The following is a 21,690-nucleotide window of genomic DNA, read 5'->3' as shown; positions in this document are numbered from 1 at the left end:
TTACTCAGTTTAAGGCTCTTCTCGGTGGGTTTATTAATTTTTAAAATAAGATACAGTGATTGTAATTGGCGCTCTTGTTGTTGTGGACATTGTTAAAAGGAGGGATTTAAATGAGGAGGTGGTAGTGGCCTGGCTTGACAAAATGAGAAAAATGTTCCATACATATGGGGCAGCTTGAAAAAAGGAATGGCAACTTGTGTGGGACAATTAAACACAGCATCAAAGGCCCTTTTAGCCTATAGGTTTCTTTCTGAGACTTTACACTTCATATATCTACAGCTTTGACAATATTTGTAATTTATTGCATTTAATTGTAAGGCCCACATCTTGCAAAGACTTGTGCACTTTTGTCAAGTTAAACAGATGTGTGAATCTTTTCAGGAATTGGTCATAAGATTAGAGTTTTATCCTAATCCTAATTAGAGTCATCTATAATTAAAATACTTCTTTTTCTTCCCTTCAGACTTTCAGAGTGGGGAGTGAAGGGACAGGGGAGGGATGGAGAGAGATTGGTTTTAAGAACATGTGATACAAACATAATAAAGCATATGTAGTAAATAGTAGAGGCTTACATAGTTTACAGGATGTCTCATTAACATTCTTCCTTTGAGACCACTAGTTAACCAATGTGAGTACGAGAATTCAGGTCTTAATTTTCCAACAGGTTAGTAACAATTTTTTTTAAATGTACAGAAAAGAGATTCTATGTAAGAGCACCAGTTGTAGTGAGTTAGCTTCCTTGAGTAAATATATTGAGAGAGGAACCAAATTTTAAACTACTCTTGTGGGGGGGAAAGGACAATCAGATGTAGAGCAGTGCAGCAATAAGACATTTAATTTGTAGAATGTCGTGTTTGTAATGCCTGACTCATGCTGTTATGCTAATCTAAAAATTGTTTTAATAATACTAAGGTTTGAAATCATGGGAGAAGAAGAAATTGCTTTCAAAATGATCCGCACCAATGTTTCTCATGTAGTTGGCCAGCTAGATGATATAAGAAAAAATCCCAGGTACACATTAATTGTTTTCTATGTTTTGAGATTGCTTTATTTTCCCTTGAGACAGCTTCAAACATCTCATTTTATAGGGTGCTTTTACTAATATTTATTAGGTGTAAGGCAATTGTGAGTAAAAATTACTTTTTAAATATCAGGTTGCGGTCTTAATCATAAATAAAAACTACTCTGTCACTAGCACTGCAACTTATTTTCACTCCATACTTTTTCTGCCACATAATTTTCATATTTGTAATGAACTAGAAGTGTTGAATATTCTAGAAAACGTGATGAAAATTGTGAAGAACTTTCATGTGGTCATGCAGAATAACTTGTGTATCTGACTTTTTCATTAGCCACTGCTAAATTTTTATATTTATAAAACCATTGGAAACTTGCAGAAAACTTCAGCAGCTGCTGCTGAGAGTTTAATCTTGAATAGGATTCTACTTTTCACAAACATTGTATCACAGGCTTTAAAGAATTGGCCACTTTGTGATCTGTTTTGGACATATAATATTTAAATGATATATGAAACATTTGAAGACACTGAATATTACAGTATGTAGGCATTTGTATAAACATTTTTGAAAGATCCTTTGTTACCAAATCAGTGTGCTGATTTACTTTGTATATAGTGTCAAATGTTCTGCCCCACCTACCCATCGCCTCAGGATATTTCTACACAGCCTGTGGCAGCGAGTATCTGAGCCCTGGTTGACAGACTCAGGCTTACATTATGGCAATACAAATAGCTATGTAGATGTTGCAGCTCTGGCTGGAGCTTGGACTCTGAAGCCTAGAGAGGAAGATGGGCTTCAAAGCCCAAACTCCAGCCGGAGCTGCAACATCTACTCAGCTATTTGTAGCACCATAGCATGAGCCTTGTAGCCCGCGCTCTGAGAGTCCTGTTGCGGGTTGCTGCTTGCTGTGTAGACGTACCTTCAATTATAGTTAACTCTGCAAGGAGTGGAAAGAAAATAGAAATGTTGAATCTTAACCTAGAGTTCCCCCTTTGCTCTTACACTTCTGGAGTAACTTGCAGACAACATTCTGTATTAGAGTAGGATATGCGGAGTCAAAAGAATTGAGTTGTAGTCCCAGCTTGTCCACTGATTCAGTGTGGGAGCTCGGGCAACTCACTTAACTTCTCCTTGTCCTTTTTTCCTCAGGTGTAAAATGTGATAATACTTACTCAACTTTGTAAAGCCTTATCCAGTGCTTTTCATCTGATGACTTCAGAGTATTATTTTTTGCTTATTTACTAATCCATGTAAAAGGTTTTTACAAAGTGCTCCAAGCAAAGGAGAGCTTTGTGGTCTAGGCATCAGTTTTGGAATACCCAGAACTATTGGACCTGCCGGTTCAAATCCTGAAACAATTGAACTAGTCCTTCCATCTTGTGAAGAAAATGAATAAAATTCCATTGTTCGCTGTCCGACAGTCTGTTGGACAAAACCTTGAAAACAGAGGTGCTTTCTGTTCTTGTTGGATATTAAATATCCATTTGATTTACTTCATTCTACTAAGACAAAATATCTCTTCTGCACACTGTTGTATAGAGCAATGTGTGCCAGTTGTCCTGATTGCCACACAGATTCTAAGGTAATGGGCAGAATATAAAGATCTAGGTAGACTGTGTCCTTCATCCCAGAGAGAGTAGCATGGTGATAGTTAAGCTTTACGTAGGTAGCTGGTGAACCATTTTTAGATCTTTTGGAAGGTCAGGTGCTGAATACATGCAAAATATGATTTTCTCTGCTATTTGAAAGGACACGTTATACTGTAGAGCAGCTGACTGAGCCCATTTCTTCACAAAGGTTAGCAGTTATCAGGCATATGTTACCAGATATGATTTCTTTCTCTGGGGAAAAAGTAAGGCTCTTTTGTCTTGCAATATAAATAGGGCACAAAACCTTGCCCATATGTAGGAAAGGGCATTTTGCTGCCAAACACCGCCTCAGAGTGGCCAAGGATACACAGCTGTCAGGCAGACTATATGCTGCTTCAGTTACAACAAATCGCACTACCTAGATCTCAAAGTCTTTCTATTTGGACACTATATAAAGGCATTGTGGGGATCCTGGTTTATTGGTGATTTTCATATACATTCTAGAGACAAGGTGCGTGAGGTAATATCTTTTACTGGACCAACTTCTGTTGGTGAGAGAGATGAGATTTTGAGCTACACAGTTTACCAGTAAAAGTGTGGGAGTTTTTTCTGACTACCAAACCTTTAAACTCAGCCTGGGGTCTGTAAGTCAAGTTATGTTCTGTCTGGCATGTGTGTCGTCATCAACAGTAAAGGTTATTCAGGCCAAATTTTGCCCTCAGTAAAAGTATTACCTTCCATTGCTTCACATGAGAGCCTCTGAAAAATGCAATATAAATGGTTAAACTATTAATATTGTGCTGCAGCACCTAATACAATGCAAATCAATCTATCATTTATAATATTGAGAGAATAACATGAATTACAAGTGACCTATGAAACTATCTTGCTAGTGTTGTAATTTGGGGCTTCTATTCTCTGTGATCTTTATAATCAACAGAGGGCTGTGAGATGACTCACTCTTAAACATCTGCTATTAATTCCATTAGAGGGCAGTGGTGCACATAGACGCATGGTACAGGACAGATGCAAATGTAATATGTTGTTAGGTACAACAGATATTGGGATTTCTTAGTGCTCAGTGGATGAGGAAGGCCTTTACTCCTAACACCTGGAAAATTAATCAAATATTGCAAAGATAAGGAGTGCTGTTACCTGTATTCGAGTATATCTATATCCACCAAAAATACAGTTTGCAAATAGCTTTGTTATCATACTAAAAGAAATATCCTAACATTGACTCTTCATTTTTCTAGAAAATTTGTTTGCCTAAACGACAACATTGATCACAATCATAAGGATGCTCAGACAGTGAAGGCAGTGCTTCGGGATTTTTATGAATCAATGTTTCCCATACCGTCTCAGTTTGAGCTGCCAAGAGAATATCGGAATCGCTTCCTTCATGTGCATGAGCTTCAGGAATGGTAAATTTTACAGATTCTCTTCCACATTCTGTGTGAGCTATTGTGTTGTATCAGCATCTAACTCAATGTATGGAGCAGCTGCTGAGGGGTGAGTGCTGGGCAGGCTCTGCAGCTGCCTCCCAAGGGCCTTCCACATTGCTGCTCTCCCCTGAATTCCCCCTCCGCAGGCCTCAATTGTGACCCATTAGCACATTCTGACAACCCAGTGTTGAAAAACACTTGGTTTAGAGCATGATGAAATGCTGTTAGAAATCCAGTTTTAGCTACAATTGAGTTTAAACCATATTTAAACACAGTGGCCTTACATTTGAAACTATATACTGTGGAGTGGGCCCAAGAGCTGTTCCAGCATGCTACTAAAACCGTTCACTGGAACCGAAAAGAGTTATGATAAATATGTGCAGAACTTATGATGCACCTTACAAATAAGCATTTTGCTTTTTAAACCAAGTTATACAGGGGTAAATTGTTACACAATGGTGCATATTTTTTCCTCTTTATCTGAATATTTTTACTCAGTGGAATGTTAGGAACTTTACGATATGTCAGTGCAAAGGTACAAACATTAATATATAAAACTCTGTTTCCATCTTTGTACAGGAGAGCATACAGAGACAAGCTAAAATTTTGGACTCATTGTGTGTTAGTGACATTGATTGTGTTTACAGTCATCTCATTTTTTGCTGAACAGGTAAAAGTTACAATTTCATCCAAATACACAACTTTAGTAGTATACAGTGTTGTCTTTATTAAATGAATTAATTTTTTTAGGGGTTTTGAGCAATAGCTGAAGTACTGTTTCGTGGCATACAAAACACATGTAGTAAAGAAGTTTTGGAACAATAAAGGAAGGAAGACACCTTGACCAAAGTTTTCAGAAGTGATTTGTGATTATGGGGTGCCTCATTTTTCAGGTGACTTACTTGCGAGTCCTTAAAGGATCCTGACTTTCAAAGGGTGGGTGCTGAGGTACATTTAGGGTGTGTCAGTTTGGGTCCTCAAAATCACCAGTCACTTTTGAAAATCCTAGGCTGTAAATATTTCTATCAATCAAAAGCAAAGTAAGATAACACTAGGAAAAATTGATTAAATACTGATCAGCTGGTCCAGACAGTATCCAACTTAGGGCAGAAAACATCTGATCCAAAGCCCACTGAAGAAGTCATTAGAAAGACTCCTGTTTACTTCAGTGGACTTTGGACTAGGTCCCAAAAGAAAATGTCTCCAGTTTTCCAAACCCTTAGGCATGAAAATTATTTTATGCACATAGGTAGTCCCTTTGAACTCAAAAATAGTCAGTGGAACTAATCACATATTTTTGTTTGCAGGATCAGGGCCTTAGATGACAAACTTATCACTGAAAATTATGTTTGCCTGTTATGTTTCCTGTTGATAAACCTTATTTCTATTGTAGTGTTTGTATTTGATGGAAAAAAATAAATGAACCATGCTGTTGTCCAATTTCTTTTCCTGTGTATCTGTTCTATGCTGCTATGTTAATCTTGTTCACTCTTTCCATGATCTGATGAGGAGAGTGTGATTTTTGATAACTTTCCCATTATATTTTTATTTAGTCCTATTAAAAAAAGTCACCTACAGCTCTTGTGTGTGCTGCCCCTCCCCTACTCTCCCAGTTTGCAGCTTTTTTAGCTACTGGAAACTCCTGCTGTATAAAAACTTGGCTTCAAAGGTATAATTAATTTAGTGCAAGGACTAAAGCTCTACATTCTATATTTAAGTACAGACAGATCTGTGGTAATCCTCTTGTAATTAATTGTGCCCAGTTATTTTATTAAGCTAGTTAAAATATGCTCTTTCAGATTTAGTATATTTATCAGTCTTGGAAATAATCACTCACTGTATTGTTCAGGTGTTCTTGACCCAGACATTGACAAATCTAATAGAGACACCTAAGCCTAATAGAAGAGAGTTTGAGTAATTGCTCCCTTCCTCTTATGTAGTGAAAAAATTGAGGGTATAGTCTTTTATACTTGATTGCTATGAAATGGTCAAGGTTTTATGGGGTTTTTGGGAAGAAAATTTGATGACCTGTTCCCCTTTGATGCTTGGGAGAACTAAATATTAATTATTTTTTTAACTTTTCAGCTAATTGCACTTAAACGAAAGCTTTTTCCGAGGAGGAGGGTCCAAAAGGAAGTCAGTCATGAACGAATCAAGGTGTAGAAGAGCTTTGCTTCGAAATCAGTCTACCTCAAGATGTAATAAGCATTTAAAATTGTGACTGGAGAAGTGTCTTTATGATGTAACATTTAGCTAGTTTGACATGAAGAAAAAAAGTCAAATATCCATAAACTATAGCCTTCATAGCGCTGCGTGTAACACCCAAGCTCCTGAAGTCATGAGACGGGGGAAAGTTAGAAGGAGTGTGTGTTGGCAGTTCTCAACTGGTTTTACTTTATAAGCATTAGCTCACAGATATGTTATCCTTTTTATAAAAAGGTTACTGAAACAAACCTAACTGCATTTAAAGCAGTGGACGTTGCCAACTAAGTAAAATGTTGGAAAGTTTAACTGTTCAGGATTAACTAGAAAGATGTCCCTGACCTTGCATTCCAAAGCATTTTGCAGATTGCTGAATAAATCAATACGTTGTGTTGATGCTGCTTTTCCAGTTTTAGAAGTAAAACAGAGGATAATTGCTTAATTTCCCAATTAGATATAGTCTACATTTAGTGACATTTACATTGTTTAAATATAGCAACAATGCAGCCTCAAATTGGTGGTATCTAATGAGGAATTGGATGATATATATCCTAATGATATAATTAAGAATCAAACTACTATTATTTTAAAGATTTTATTTCTCACCTAATTCATTAAATTGCCAGGAATACTGTGGTATTGTTTGTAGGCCTAATTACAAAGAGAGAGCTATATTCAAGTAAAAGTGACTAGGATGTTATTATTTTACAAGCGTAAATATATGAGCAAAAGTGCCTCACCATATAAATGAGTAATATATTGTTTTAATGTTGCATTGTATTAGAGCGATGTTTCATTTCTGAATTTGGTAATTATATTCTCATATGAAGCATTAATGTTTTAAAATTTGGACAAGCACGGGCAATCCTGTCATACTTTGTTAAGACCGGTGTCAGGATACAAGATTTTTAAGGGGGAGACAATACTGAGACACTTTTTTCAAGCAGATATTTTTGACAGAGTACTTGCAATCATAGTTATTAACAGTAGTCTTCTAAAATCACTTCACTAATTATTTTATAATTTGAGTATGAAGTATACAATACATTGTGTGCTGTAAGATATTCAGTTTGTTTTAAAAGTAACTAAAGTCTTGTGATAAACAATGAAGTTATTTTGGTTTATTCTGTTTTTGCTCTAGAGGAAAAGAAAATACATCCGATTTAGTAAATTACTCACACCTATTATTCCTGTAGACTTTGCTTGTCATTAGAAATATTCAAAAGTAACTCTAATTTGTTTTCATATTATCCAGGGCATATGCCGATTGTTAAACCAAATAGAATCTAAATTTTAAATATTTTAAAATATAAGCATTTGTATTTTTCTTTTTAGAATTTCATACTAGAAGACCTCAGATGTGTTTAATATGCTGTGACATACTAAAGTAAACACATAGCATACAAAATTAGGGGTTTTTATCTGCCCTATTTTCAGTTGTCAAAGTCTTCTATTTTGGCAGAAGTGTCAAGGATGGTAGAATACTTCAACAAGTGAAATTACAGGAAAGCCAGGATGAAATAAAGTTATATTTTTAAAACTTTTTATTTCAAAAAGACATACTCTGTCAAGTAGATTAAGTCCAAAATTTGATCTACTTTAAAAAAAAAATACAGTGCAGAATACTAAAACAATTTTAAAGTACATGAGTACAAGAAATGATTAAAGAAAAATAACTACAGGGCCAGTTTTTCAAAACTTTTGGCTAAGTTACATGTGCAAATCATTAATTTCCATATACAGATGGCATGTCAGTGCACGGATGCCCATTCATTTCTGCAGTTTAAGCAAATACTTTTGAAAACGAGGTTCATATTATTTTGTTTTATTGCACCAATAGCCAGCCAGCAGACAGAGTGTAAATTAACTGACAAAATTTATTTTCAGATCTGTGTCAATGTCACAGATATCAAAAAGAAGGAAAGCAAGCAGAGCTGAAAAAAACTGGGTGTAGGAGGAAAATATTACCCCAATATTTCATAAATTGGAAAGGACAAAACTAGTGAAGTAAAATATTTCTAATCTTCTATGAGGTTAAAGAGCAGAGAGTAGAAATCAAATGATAAATAAAAAGTTCTTGACAATATATTTTATCTTTTTGCTCACTTTTTAGAATTTTTTACGTAATTGTAATGTAGTTAGATAAAATAATTGGGAGAGGTGAAAACTTCATTGAGATCATACTCAGATGATGAAGCATAAAGATTCATTACATGATTTGAGAGAAATAAAATCTTAAATTACTTTCTCTTTCTGGAATTTTCTGTACAATATGATTGTTCTGAGCCATATGATGATCACCACTTCATAAATCAGGATATCAGAAATATGCTACCACTCTAATGTCTGCCAGCAGCTGACAGCTTACTCGTATCATTTTTGCCCCAAAGGTCATATCTTGTCATCTTATTTAAAAAACATTTACTTTTGAAGTGACCTGTTTCAAATACAATAGATCTTAAAATCAAAGGAAAATTTTATGCTGAAATTAGCATGTGAAACAATATTAAAGTTTAATATTAAAATATTAACTATTGAGAGAAAGGACTTTCAAAACTTTGCTACATTTAAAGCTTTCGATCCTCTTAATTGCATCACCTTCTTTAGCAGTAAACTTAATGAATATCACCTGTTGAAGATTACTTTTACTGTAACTAAAAAGATGGTCTCTAGCATTTGGTCCACAAGTAGTAAAATGCATGTCATAACCGTCTAGCTGAGGGGTTTTTGGCTGTCGTCCATAACTTTGTCAGCAAGGAGTCACTTGAGGCAAAAAATAAATCTTCCGATATGAGACGTCAAACAATTTGACCATGAACATTAACGTAACATTTGATAGTATAAAGCTAAAAAATGACTGCACGATAGGCTATTAAGGCGCTCTGTGTGGGTGAACCCTTGCATCTGCACAAATGTCCCTACAGAACTAGGATAGATACCATTTCAATATAAAGAGAGAGACGGTCTTTGTGAGTGCCTTTGGAACAGAGCAAGTAAATTATTAGTAAAATTGAAAAATTATCTATAAATAAATCACATTTTAAAAATCTTGTTTACATTTAAAACATTTTGATAATGTCAGCTTTTTTCCTTATTCACCATTAGCAAAGTATTAATACTTTTAACATTTTATTACCTAGTGTCTCAAGGGGCCTTTTTTAGGGCCTGTTTCAAAGCCCAGTAAATTACTGGAAGTCTTTGAATTGTTTTGAGTGAGCTTTGGATCAGGCTCTAAGGCCCTGATTCGGCAAGATATTTGAGCACAGGAATAATCCCACTGAAGTCAAAGGGACAGCTCATATGGTAGGCAGGTGTTTAAGTACCTTCCTAAATTGGGTCCTGTGTGTTTCCATTAGAAACCACATTTAAGGAAGTGAGATGTTAAATAAAGTATTAAATAAGGAAGAAATATTACGTAGGTTCAGGTAGATTTTCAAATACCTTTGTAAAATCATTGTTAAATTGATTATTCTGGTTTTGAATCAGTTTGAAAACTATAGAAATATCACTTTACAGATATCTTTTTTCCTAAGTGTTAATCCAAAAATGTGTTTTTTGCAAAAAATGCTGCTGACACTTGAGCTCTAGAAACAAGATAATCTCATTTTCTTCTTTCTTTCATGAGTTTTTAGATATTTAACATAGTCATTGTTTTAGAACCATTAACCTGAAGATCCTGTCAGGCTTTCTAAAATATAATGTCCTTATTAGCTGTAACACCTAGTAGGACCCTAAAAGGAACTAAATTTGTGCAAGAGCACTCTCTTATTTGATGTCACCAGTAAAAAGAGTGACACTGGAACCAGGAAAATTCTTATTATTTAGTGCAGGGGTGGCCAACCTGAGCCTGAGAAGGAGCCAGAATTTACCAATGTACATTGCCCGAAAGCCACAGTAATATGTCAGCAGCCTCCCATCATCTCCTCCCCAGCTCCCAGCGCCTCCTGCCCACCGGCCGGCCCCCCAATCAGCGCCTCCCCACACCTCCTGATTAGCTGTTTCGTGGCATGCAGGAGGCTGGGGTGAGGGTGAGAGGAGTGAGGGCATGGCAGGCTTGGGGAGGGGGTGGGAAGGGGTGGAGTGGGGGCAGCGCCTGTGGCAGAGCCAGGGGTTGAGCAGTGAGCACCCCCCAGCACATTGGAAAGTTGTTGGAAAGAGCACCCCCCGCCTGTAGCTCTAGCCCTGGAGTTGGTGCCTAAACAAGGAGCCGCATGTGGCTTTGGAGCCACAGGTTGGCCACCCGATTTAGTAAATTGCAGAGCGTGTTAGAGGATGTGAACCTGTCTTGAAGAACGCATGGACTGCTGAAAGGGCTGAATCTTCAGGCTTTTATACACTGTGAACTTGATGGGCATAGCTGTTGCACAGAATACTCTGCAGTAGCTATTCCAAAATAACTCCCAGTGTAGACAAGGTCTTAATCTTCCAAAGAATATGCATCTGTAAAAGAAAAAAATGTGAGCAGCATTTTTGGACTTAGAGAAACTTGTGCCATGCAGCGTCCTCCACAAATGTCTGTTTTTGACAGTTCCCTTTGTAAAAATTACATCATCCTTCTTCCTGTTAGTTTTACTGTGATTTTCAAGTTCTCAGTGGTCTGAATAACTAAAATCCCATTTTTGCACATAGTTGATCTTCAACTACTTACATCACATACTTATTTTTATTCATTTCTAATTCAAGCTATTACAAAATCAATTATGCATAGTTGCATTGTACAATAAAACATTTCTGGATGTTGATTAGTGTCTACTAGTGTATCGTCTTGTTCTGTATTTGCTTGGTGTGTCTTTTGGGACCGTCAAGGAAAGAAGTCTCTTTTCTGTTCATTTACATTTACTGTATATATTATATTTACCACTTCTGAAATTCAGCCACCTCTTAGACTGATGGTGGCAAACATCCATTGCCCAGCACAATGTACAGCAGGGGCAGAAGGCAAGTATTGGTCAGACACTTTGTTGAACACACAAAGCAGAAACACCCCATGGAGGATAATGAAGGTGGGTTTGGTCCCTGTATGTGAAATGTATGTGGATACATGAGAGGGTGGGTGAATATGTATGAGTGGAGAAGTGGATGCATAGGTGCCTGGAGATGAGAGCTTGTGGTGAGTGAAGGGGTCTGTGGTGTTGGGGTGGCTGGATGTAGATACCCATGGGAAGACGCATATATTGATCAGGAGCTGGTGTAGGTGAATCAGACAGGATTTGGGGGCTATTCGGTCCCTTTACCCAGGTTCTTTGAGTGAGTCAATGTGCTGGAGCACACAGGGCACAGGTGGGGGGAGAAGCACCAGGATTTGCCTTTTGAGGGAAGAGGGAGGAGTGACTGGCTATGGGAAACAAAACTATATTGTGAAAGCTCCCCTAAGCACTGAAGTGAGTGTGGCCCAATCCGGGTTGAGGGAGACCAGGTTTCTGTGCTAGGGCAGGAAAGGCACTTAGTGTTGTTTTTTGTCCTGCTCCAATTGGTTTAGAGCTGATGACTGTGGAGGTGTGTGGTAAAAGAGGGAGGGGTTCAGTACCGCTTATCTGGGTGGTGTGAGGGAGAGGAGAAGCTGGGCTTGGAGGGGATCTGGGCGTGTGGAGGGGATTGAGAAACTGGACTGTGGGGGATCAGGGCATATGTGGGGGAGAGAGGCTGGGCTGTGGGGGATCTGGGTGGATATGGGGGGAGAGAGGCTGAGCTGTTGAGGAATCAGGGTGGATGTGGGGGGGATGGACAGGCTGGGCTCTGAAGGGGTCAGTGGATGGGGATGGAGAGGTTGGGCTCTGAGGGGATAAAGTGGAGAGACTGGGCTGTGGGGAGCTGAGCATGGGCCAGATGGATGAGGCTGGGCTGTGATGGGATCAGGGTATCGGGGGGGGGGTGGACAGGCTGGGCTGTGGGAGGAGCAAGGTGGATGTGGGGGGTGTGTGGAGAGGCTGGACTGTGGGGGAGCAGGGGGATAGACAGGATGGGCTATGGGGGGAGCAGAGTGGATGAGGGTTGGGGGGATTGACAGTTTGGGCTGTGGGGGGAGCAGGGTGGAGTGGAGAGGCAGGGCTGTGGGGGGAACAGGGTGGGGGGATATACAGGCTGGGCTGTGGGGGGAACAGGGTGGATGTGGGTAGAGTGGAAAGGCTGGGCTGTGGGGGGGATGGACAGGTTGGGCTGTGGGGGGGAGCAGGGTGGATGTGCGTTGGGGGGATGGACAGGTTGGGTTGTGGGGGGTGGGGCTGTGCGGGGAGCGGGGGGGTGGGCAGGTTGGGTTGTGGGGGGTGGGGCTGTGCGGGGAGCGGGGGGGGTGGGCAGGTTGGGTTGTGGGGGGTGGGGCTGTGCGGGGAGCGGGGGGGTGGGCAGGTTGGGTTGTGGGGGGTGGGGCTGTGCGGGGAGCGGGGGGGTGGGCAGGTTGGGTTGTGGGGGGTGGGGAGGCGGGGCTGTGCGGGGAGCGGGGGGGATGGGCAGGTTGGGCTGTGGGGGGAGCGGGGGGGTGGGCAGGTGGGGCTCTGGGGGGAGCAGGGGGGGATGGGCAGGTGGGGCTGTGGACGGTGGGGAGGCGGGGCTGTGGGGGGAGCGGGGGGAGCAGGGGGGGATGGGCAGGTGGGGCTGTGGACGGTGGGGAGGCGGGGCTGTGGGGGGAGCGGGGGGGATGGGCAGGTAGGGCTGTGGGGGGGAGGCGGGGCTGTGCGGGGAGCGGGGGGGATGGGCAGGTAGGGCTGTGGAGGGTGGGGAGGCGGGGCTGTGCGGGGAGCGGGGGGGATGGGCTGGTTGGGCTGTGGGGGGTGGGGAGGCGGGGCTGTGCGGGGAGCGGGGGGGATGGGCAGGTTGGGCTTGGGGGGTGGGGAGGCGGGGCTGTGCGGGGAGCCGGGGGGAAGGGCAGGTAGGGCTGTGGGGGGTGGGCAGGTGGGGCTGGGGGGGAGCGGGGGGATGGGCAGGTAGGGCTGTGGGGGGTGGGGAGGCGGGGCTGTGCGGGGAGCGGGGGGTGGGCAGGTTGGGCTGTGGGGGGTGGGGAGGCGGGGCTGTGCGGGGAGCGGGGGGGTGGGCAGGTTGGGCTGTGTGGGGTGGGGAGGCGGGGCTGTGGGGGGAGCGGGGGGGATGGGTAGGTAGGGCTGTGGGGGGGGAGGCGGGGCTGTGGGGGGAGCGGGGGGGATGGGTAGGTAGGGCTGTGGGGGGGGAGGCGGGGCTGTGCGGAGAGCGGGGGGGATGGGTAGGTAGGGCTGTGGGGGGGGAGGCGGGGCTGTGCGGAGAGCGGGGGGGATGGGCAGGTGGGGCTGTGGAGGGAGCAGGGGGGATGGGCAGGTGGGGCTGTGGGGGGTGGAGAGGTGGGGCTGTGGGGGGAGCGGGGGGGATGGGCAGGTGGGGCTGTGGGGGGAGGTGAGGCTGTGGAAGGAGCGGGGGGGATGGGCTGGTAGGGCTGTGGGGGGTGGGGAGGTGGGGCTGTGGGGGGAGAGGGAGGATGGGCAGGTAGGGCGGTGGGGAGGCGGGGCTGTGGGGGGAGCGGGGGGGATGGGCAGGTGGGGCTGTGGGGGGGGGAGGCGGGGCTGTGCGGGGAGCGGGGGGATGGGCAGGTGGGGCTGTGGGGAGGGAGGCGGGGCTGTGCGGGGAGCGGGGGGATGGGCAGGTAGGGCTGTGGGGGGTGGGGAGGCGGGGCTGTGCGGGGAGCGGGGGGGATGGGCAGGTAGGGCTGTGGGGGGTGGGGAGGCGGGGCTGTGGAGGGAGCAGGGGGGATAGGCAGGTAGAGCTGTGGGGGGTGGGGAGGCGGGGCTGTGCGGGGAGCGGGGGGGTGGGCAGGTTGGGCTGTGGGGGGTGGGGAGGCGGGGCTGTGCGGGGAGCGGGGGGGTGGGCAGGTTGGGCTGTGGGGGGTGGGGAGGCGGGGCTGTGCGGGGAGCGGGGGGGTGGGCAGGTAGGGCTGTGGGGGGTGGGGAGGCGGGGCTGTGGAGGGAGCGGGGGGGATAGGCAGGTAGAGCTGTGGGGGGTGGGGAGGCGGGGCTGTGTGGGGAGCGGGGGGGTGGGCAGGTTGGGCTGTGGGGGGTGGGGAGGCGGGGCTGTGCGGGGAGCGGGGGGGTGGGCAGGTTGGGCTGTGGGGGGTGGGGAAGCGGCGCTGTGGGGGGCAGGGGGGTGGGGAGGCGGGGCTGTGCGGGGAGCGGGGGGGTGAGCAGGTTGGGCTGTGGGGGGTGGGGAGGCGGGGCTGTGCGGGGAGCGGGGGGGATGTGCAGGTGGGGCTGTGGAGGGAGCAGGGGGGTGAGCAGGTAGGGCTGTGGGGGGTGGGGAGGCGGGGCTGTGCGGGGAGCGGGGGGGTGGACAGGTTGGGCTGTGGGGGGTGGGGAGGCGGGGCTGTGCGGGGAGCGGGGGGGTGGACAGGTTGGGCTGTGGGGGGTGGGGAGGCGGGGCTGTGGGGGGAGCGCGGGGGTGGGCAGGTTGGGCTGTGCGGGGAGCGGGGGGGTGGGCAGGTAGGGCTGTGGGGGGTGGGGAGGCGGGGCTGTGGAGGGAGCGGGGGGTGGGCAGGTTGGGCTGTGGGGGGTGGGGAGGCGGGGCTGTGGAGGGAGCGGGGGGTGGGCAGGTTGGGCTGTGGGGGGTGGGGGAGGCGGGGCTGTGGAGGGAGCGGGGGGTGGGCAGGTTGGGCTGTGGGGGGTGGGGAGGCGGGGCTGTGGGGGATGGGCAGGTGGGGCTGTGGGGGGAGCAGGGGGGTGGGCAGGCGGGGCTGTGGGGGGTGGGGAGTGGGGGCTGTGTGGGGAGCGGGGGGGATGGGCAGGTAGGGCTGTGGGGGATGGGCAGGTGGGGCTGTGGGGGGTGGGGAGGCGGGGCTGTGGAGGGAGCAGGGGGGATGGGCAGGTGGGGCTGTGGGGGGTGGGCAGGTGGGGCTGTGGAGGGAGCAGGGGGGATGGGCAGGTAGGGGGGTGGGGAGGCGGGGCTGTGGGGGGAGCGGGGGGGATGGGTAGGTAGGGCTGTGGGGGGGGAGGCGGGGCTGTGCGGAGAGCGGGGGGGATGGGCAGGTGGGGCTGTGGAGGGAGCAGGGGGGATGGGCAGGTGGGGCTGTGGGGGGTGGGGAGGTGGGGCTGTGGGGGGAGCAGGGGGGATGGGCTGGTAGGGCTGTGGGGAGTGGGGAGGTGGGGCTGTGGGGGGAGCGGGGGGGATGGGCAGGTAGGGCTGTGGGGGGGTGGGGAGGCGGGGCTGTGCGGGGAACGGGGGGGATGGGCAGGTAGGGCTGTGGGGGGTGGGGAGGCGGGGCTGTGGGGGGAGCGGGGGGGGTGGGGAGGCGGGGCTGTGGGGGGAGCGGGGGGGATGGGCAGGTAGGGCTGTGGGGGGTGGGGAGGCGGGGCTGTGGGGGGAGCGGGGGGGATGGGCAGGTAGGGCTGTGGGGGGTGGGGAGGCGGGGCTGTGGAGGGAGCGGGGGGGTGGGCAGGTTGGGCTGTGGGGTGGGGAGGCGGGGCTGTGTGGGGAGCAGGGGGGATGGGCTGGTAGGGCTGTGGGGAGTAGGGAGGTGGGACTGTGGGGGGAGCGGGGGGGATGTGCTGGTAGGGCTGTGGGGGGTGGGGAGGCGGGGCTGTGGGGGGAGCAGGGGGGTGGGGAGGCGGGGCTGTGGGGGGAGCGGGGGGGATGGGCAGGTAGGGCTGTGGGGGGTGGGGAGGCGGGGCTGTGGGGGGAGCGGGCAGGTTGGGCTGTGGGGGGTGGGGAGGCGGGGCTGTGGGGGGAGCGGGCAGGTTGGGCTGTGGGGGGTGGGGAGGCGGGGCTGTGGGGGGGAGCAGGGGGGTGGGCAGGCGGGGCTGTGGGGGGAGCGGGGGGGATGGGCAGGTAGGGCTGTGGGGGGTGGGGAGGCGGGGCTGTGGAGGGAGCGGGGGGGTAGGCAGGTTGGGCTGTGGGGGGGGGAGGCGGGGCTGTGTGGGGAGCAGGGGGGATGGGCAGGTTGGGCTGTGGGGGGTGGGGAGGCGGGGCTGTGGGGGGAGCGGGGGGGATGGGCAGGTAGGGCTGTGGGGGGTGGGGAGGCGGGGCTGTGGGGGGAGCGGGGGGGATGGGCAGGTTGGGCTGTGGGGGGTGGGGGGGTGGGGAGGTGGGGTTATGGAGGGAGCAGGGGGGATGGGCAGGTGGGGCTGTGGGGGGTGGGGAGTCGGGGCTGTGCGGGGAGCGGGGGGGATGGGCAGGTGGGGCTGTGGGGGGTGGGCAGGTGGGGCTGTGGAGGGAGCAGGGGGCGTGGGGAGGCGGGGCTGTGCGGGGAGTGGGGGTGATGGGCAGGTAGGGTGGGAGCAGGGGGGTGGGCAGGCGGGGCTGTGGGGGATGGGCAGGTGGGGTTGTGGAGGGAGCAGGGGGGATGGGCAGGCGGGGCTGTGCGGGGAGTGGGGGGGATGGGCAGGTAGGGCTGTGGGGGGTGGGGAGGCGGGGCTGTGGGGGGAGCGGGGGGGGTGGGCAGGTTGGGCTGTGTGGGATGGGCAGGTAGGGCTGTGGGGGGTGGGGAGGCGGGGCTGTGGGGGGAGCGGGGGGGATGGGCAGGTAGGGCTGTGGGGGGTGGGGAGGCGGGGCTGTGGAGGGAGCGGGGGGTGGGCAGGTTGGGCTGTGGGGGGGGGAGGCGGGGCTGTGTGGGGAGCAGGGGGGATGGGCTGGTAGGGCTGTGGGGAGTGGGGAGGTGGGACTGTGGGGGGAGCGGGGGGGATGTGCTGGTAGGGCTGTGGGGGGTGGGGAGGCGGGGCTGTGGGGGGAGCGGGGGGGATGGGCAGGTAGGGCTGTGGGGGGTGGGGAGGCGGGGCTGTGGGGGGGAGCGGGCAGGTTGGGCTGTGGGGGGTGGGGAGGCGGGGCTGTGGGGGGAGCAGGGGGGTGGGCAGGCGGGGCTGTGGGGGGAGCGGGGGGGATGGGCAGGTAGGGCTGTGGGGGGTGGGGAGGCGGGGCTGTGTGGGGAGCAGGGGGGATGGGCAGGTTGGGCTGTGGGGGGTGGGGAGGCGGGGCTGTGGGGGGAGCAGGGGGGTGGGCAGGCAGGGCTGTGGGGGGAGCGGGGGGGATGGGCAGGTAGGGCTGTGGGGGGTGGGGAGGCGGGGCTGTGGGGGGAGCGGGGGGGATGGGCAGCTAGGGCTGTGGGGGGTGGGGAGGTGGGGTTGTGGAGGGAGCAGGGGGGATGGGCAGGTGGGGCTGTGGGGGGTGGGGAGTCGGGGCTGTGCGGGGAGCGGGGGGGATGGGCAGGTAGGGCTGTGGGGGGTGGGCAGGTGGGGCTGTGGAGGGAGCAGGGGGGGTGGGGAGGCGGGGCTGTGCGGGGAGTGGGGGGGATGGGCAGGTAGGGTGGGAGCAGGGGGGTGGGCAGGTGGGGCTGTGGGGGATGGGCAGGTGGGGTTGTGGAGGGAGCAGGGGGGATGGGCAGGCGGGGCTGTGCGGGGAGTGGGGGGGATGGGCAGGTAGGGCTGTGGGGGGTGGGGAGGCGGGGCTGTGGGGGGAGCGGGGGGGGTGGGCAGGTAGGGCTGTGGGGGGTGGGGAGGCGGGGCTGTGGGGGGAGCGGGGGGGATGGGCAGGTAGGGCTGTGGGGGGGTGGGGAGGCGGGGCTGTGGAGGGAGCGGGGGGTGGGCAGGTTGGGCTGTGGGGGGGGAGGCGGGGCTGTGTGGGGAGCAGGGGGGATGGGCTGGTAGGGCTGTGGGGAGTGGGGAGGTGGGACTGTGGGGGGAGCGGGGGGGGATGTGCTGGTAGGGCTGTGGGGGGTGGGGAGGCGGGGCTGTGGGGGGAGCAGGGGGGTGGGGAGGCGGGGCTGTGGGGGGAGCGGGGGGGATGGGCAGGTAGGGCTGTGGGGGGGTGGGGAGGCGGGGCTGTGGGGGGAGCGGGCAGGTTGGGCTGTGGGGGGTGGGGAGGCGGGGCTGTGGGGGGAGCAGGGGGGTGGGCAGGTGGGGCTGTGGGGGGTGGGGAGGCAGGGCTGTGGGGGGAGCGGGGGGGATGGGCAGGTTGGGCTGTGGGGGGTGGGGAGGCGGGGCTGTGGGGGGAGCGGGGGGGATGGGCAGGTTGGGCTGTGGGGGGTGGGGAGGTGGGGTTGTGGAGGGAGCAGGGGGGATGGGCAGGTGGGGCTGTGGGGGGTGGGGAGGCGGGGCTGTGGGGGGAGCGGGGGGGATGGGCAGGTTGGGCTGTGGGGGGTGGGGAGGCGGGGCTGTGGGGGGGAGCGGGGGGATGGGCAGGTTGGGCTGTGGGGGGTTGGGGAGGTGGGGTTGTGGAGGGAGCAGGGGGGATGGGCAGGTGGGGCTGTGGGGGGTGGGGAGTCGGGGCTGTGCGGGGAGCGGGGGGGATGGGCAGGTAGGGCTGTGGGGGGTGGGCAGGTGGGGCTGTGGAGGGAGCAGGGGGGGTGGGGAGGCGGGGCTGTGCGGGGAGTGGGGGGGATGGGCAGGTAGGGTGGGAGCAGGGGGGTGGGCAGGCGGGGCTGTGGGGGATGGGCAGGTGGGGTTGTGGAGGGAGCAGGGGGGATGGGCAGGCGGGGCTGTGCGGGGAGTGGGGGGGATGGGCAGGTAGGGCTGTGGGGGGTGGGCAGGCGGGGCTGTGCGGGGAGTGGGGGGGATGGGCAGGTAGGGTGGGAGCAGGGGGGTGGGCAGGTGGGGCTGTGGGGGATGGGCAGGTGGGGTTGTGGAGGGAGCAGGGGGGATGGGCAGGCGGGGCTGTGCGGGGAGTGGGGGGGATGGGCAGGTAGGGCTGTGGGGGGTGGGGGGGTGGGGAGGTGGGGCTGTGGAGGGAGCAGGGGGGATGGGCAGGTGGGGCTGTGGGGGGTGGGGAGGCGGGGCTGTGCGGGGAGCGGGGGGGATGGGCAGGTAGGGCTGTGGGGGATGGGCAGGTGGGGCTGTGGAGGGAGCAGGGGGGATGGGCAGGTGGGGCTGTGGGGGATGGGCAGGTGGAGTTGTGGAGGGAGCAGGGGGGATGGGCAGGCGGGGCTGTGCGGGGAGTGGGGGGGATGGGCAGGTAGGGCTGTGGGGGGTGGGGAGGCGGGGCTGTGCGGGGAGTGGGGGGGATGGGCAGGTAGGGTGGGAGCAGGGGGGTGGGCAGGTGGGGCTGTGGGGGATGGGCAGGTGGGGTTGTGGAGGGAGCAGGGGGGATGGGCAGGCGGGGCTGTGCGGGGAGTGGGGGGGATGGGCAGGTAGGGCTGTGGGGGGTGGGGGGGTGGGGCTGTGGAGGGAGCAGGGGGGATGGGCAGGTGGGGCTGTGGGGGGTGGGGAGGCGGGGCTGTGGGGGGAGCGGGGGGGATGGGCAGGTTGGGCTGTGGGGGGTGGGGAGGCGGGGCTGTGGGGGGAGCGGGGGGGATTTGCAGGTTGGGCTGTGGGGGGTGGGGAGGTGGGGTTGTGGAGGGAGCAGGGGGGATGGGCAGGTGGGGCTGTGGGGGGTGGGGAGTCGGGGCTGTGCGGGGAGCGGGGGGGATGGGCAGGTTGGGCTGTGGGGGGTGGGGGGGTGGGGAGGTGGGGTTGTGGAGGGAGCGGGGGGGATGGGCAGGTGGGGTTGTGGAGGGAGCGGGGGGGATGGGCAGGTGGGGTTGTGGGGGGTGGGGAGGCGGGGCTGTGCGGGGAGCGGGGGGGATGGGCAGGTTGGGCTGTGGGGGGTGGGGAGGCGGGGCTGTGGGGGGAGCGGGGGGGATGGGCAGGTAGGGCTGTGGGGGGTGGGGAGGCGGGGCTGTGGGGGGAGCGGGGGGATGGGCAGGTTGGGCTGTGGGGGGTGGGGGGGTGGGGAGGTGGGGCTGTGGAGGGAGCAGGGGGGATGGGCAGGTGGGGCTGTGGGGGGTGGGGAGGCGGGGCTGTGCGGGGAGCGGGGGGGATGGGCAGGTAGGGCTGTGGGGGATGGGCAGGTGGGGCTGTGGAGGGAGCAGGGGGGATGGGCAGGTGGGGCTGTGGGGGATGGGCAGGTGGGGTTGTGGAGGGAGCAGGGGGGATGCGCAGGCGGGGCTGTGCGGGGAGTGGGGGGGATGGGCAGGTAGGGCTGTGGGGGGTGGGGAGGCGGGGCTGTGCGGGGAGTGGGGGGGATGGGCAGGTAGGGTGGGAGCAGGGGGGTGGGCAGGCGGGGCTGTGGGGGATGGGCAGGTGGGGTTGTGGAGGGAGCAGGGGGGATGGGCAGGCGGGGCTGTGCGGGGAGTGGGGGGGATGGGCAGGTAGGGTGGGAGCAGGGGGGTGGGCAGGCGGGGCTGTGGGGGATGGGCAGGTGGGGCTGTGGAGGGAGCAGGGGGGATGGGCAGGTGGGGCTGTGGGGGATGGGCAGGTGGGGTTGTGGAGGGAGCAGGGGGGATGCGCAGGCGGGGCTGTGCGGGGAGGGGGGGGATGGGCAGGTAGGGCTGTGGGGGGTGGGGAGGCGGGGCTGTGCGGGGGAGTGGGGGGGATGGGCAGGTAGGGTGGGAGCAGGGGGGTGGGCAGGCGGGGCTGTGGGGGATGGGCAGGTGGGGTTGTGGAGGGAGCAGGGGGGATGGGCAGGCGGGGCTGTGCGGGGAGGGGGGGGGATGGGCAGGTAGGGTGGGAGCAGGGGGGTGGGCAGGCGGGGCTGTGGGGGATGGGCAGGTGGGGTTGTGGAGGGAGCAGGGGGGATGGGCAGGCGGGGCTGTGCGGGGAGTGGGGGGGATGGGCAGGTAGGGCTGTGGGGGGTGGGGAGGCGGGGCTGTGCGGGGAGTGGGGGGGATGGGCAGGTAGGGTGGGAGCAGGGGGGTGGGCAGGCGGGGCTGTGGGGGATGGGCAGGTGGGGTTGTGGAGGGAGCAGGGGGGATGGGCAGGCGGGGCTGTGCGGGGAGTGGGGGGGATGGGCAGGTAGGGTGGGAGCAGGGGGTGGGCAGGCGGGGCTGTGGGGGATGGGCAGGTGGGGTTGTGGAGGGAGCAGGGGGGATGGGCAGGCGGGGCTGTGCGGGGAGTGGGGGGGATGGGCAGGTAGGGTGGGAGCAGGGGGGTGGGCAGGCGGGGCTGTGGGGGATGGGCAGGTGGGGTTGTGGAGGGAGCAGGGGGGATGGGCAGGCGGGGCTGTGCGGGGAGTGGGGGGGATGGGCAGGTAGGGTGGGAGCAGGGGGGTGGGCAGGCGGGGCTGTGGGGGATGGGCAGGTGGGGTTGTGGAGGGAGCAGGGGGGATGGGCAGGCGGGGCTGTGCGGGGAGTGGGGGGGATGGGCAGGTAGGGTGGGAGCAGGGGGGTGGGCAGGCGGGGCTGTGGGGGATGGGCAGGTGGGGTTGTGGAGGGAGCAGGGGGGATGGGCAGGCGGGGCTGTGCGGGGAGTGGGGGGGATGGGCAGGTAGGGTGGGAGCAGGGGGGTGGGCAGGCGGGGCTGTGGGGGATGGGCAGGTGGGGTTGTGGAGGGAGCAGGGGGGATGGGCAGGCGGGGCTGTGCGGGGAGTGGGGGGATGGGCAGGTAGGGTGGGAGCAGGGGGGTGGGCAGGCGGGGCTGTGGGGGATGGGCAGGTGGGGTTGTGGAGGGAGCAGGGGGGATGGGCAGGCGGGGCTGTGCGGGGAGTGGGGGGGGATGGGCAGGTAGGGTGGGAGCAGGGGGG

At 54.8% G+C, this 21,690-nt stretch overlaps 1 protein-coding gene across 8 annotated transcripts in view; it reads left to right on the top strand.

The window, feature by feature from the left end:
* Positions 1–10,997, top strand: part of GNPTAB (N-acetylglucosamine-1-phosphate transferase subunits alpha and beta) — a 70,322-nt gene extending 59,325 nt beyond the window's left edge. For 6 of the 8 annotated variants that reach the window (XM_043519158.1, XM_043519180.1, XM_038407317.2 and 3 more), the window contains 4 exons: positions 913–1,011; positions 3,865–4,032; positions 4,633–4,723; positions 6,139–10,997. In XM_043519158.1, coding sequence (XP_043375093.1) covers positions 913–1,011; positions 3,865–4,032; positions 4,633–4,723; positions 6,139–6,216 — 436 coding nt within the window. In that variant the 3' untranslated portion in view covers positions 6,217–10,997. The remainder of the gene's footprint in view (positions 1–912; positions 1,012–3,864; positions 4,033–4,632; positions 4,724–6,138) is intronic. The other 2 variants (XM_043519168.1, XM_043519165.1) reach the window with 1 other exon arrangement.
* Positions 10,998–21,690: the final 10,693 nt, after the last annotated feature.

This window comes from Dermochelys coriacea, chromosome 1, assembly GCF_009764565.3.
Source record: "Dermochelys coriacea isolate rDerCor1 chromosome 1, rDerCor1.pri.v4, whole genome shotgun sequence".
In the NCBI taxonomy this organism is placed as follows: Eukaryota; Metazoa; Chordata; order Testudines; family Dermochelyidae; genus Dermochelys; species Dermochelys coriacea.
This window is presented reverse-complemented; position numbering and strand designations above follow the sequence as displayed.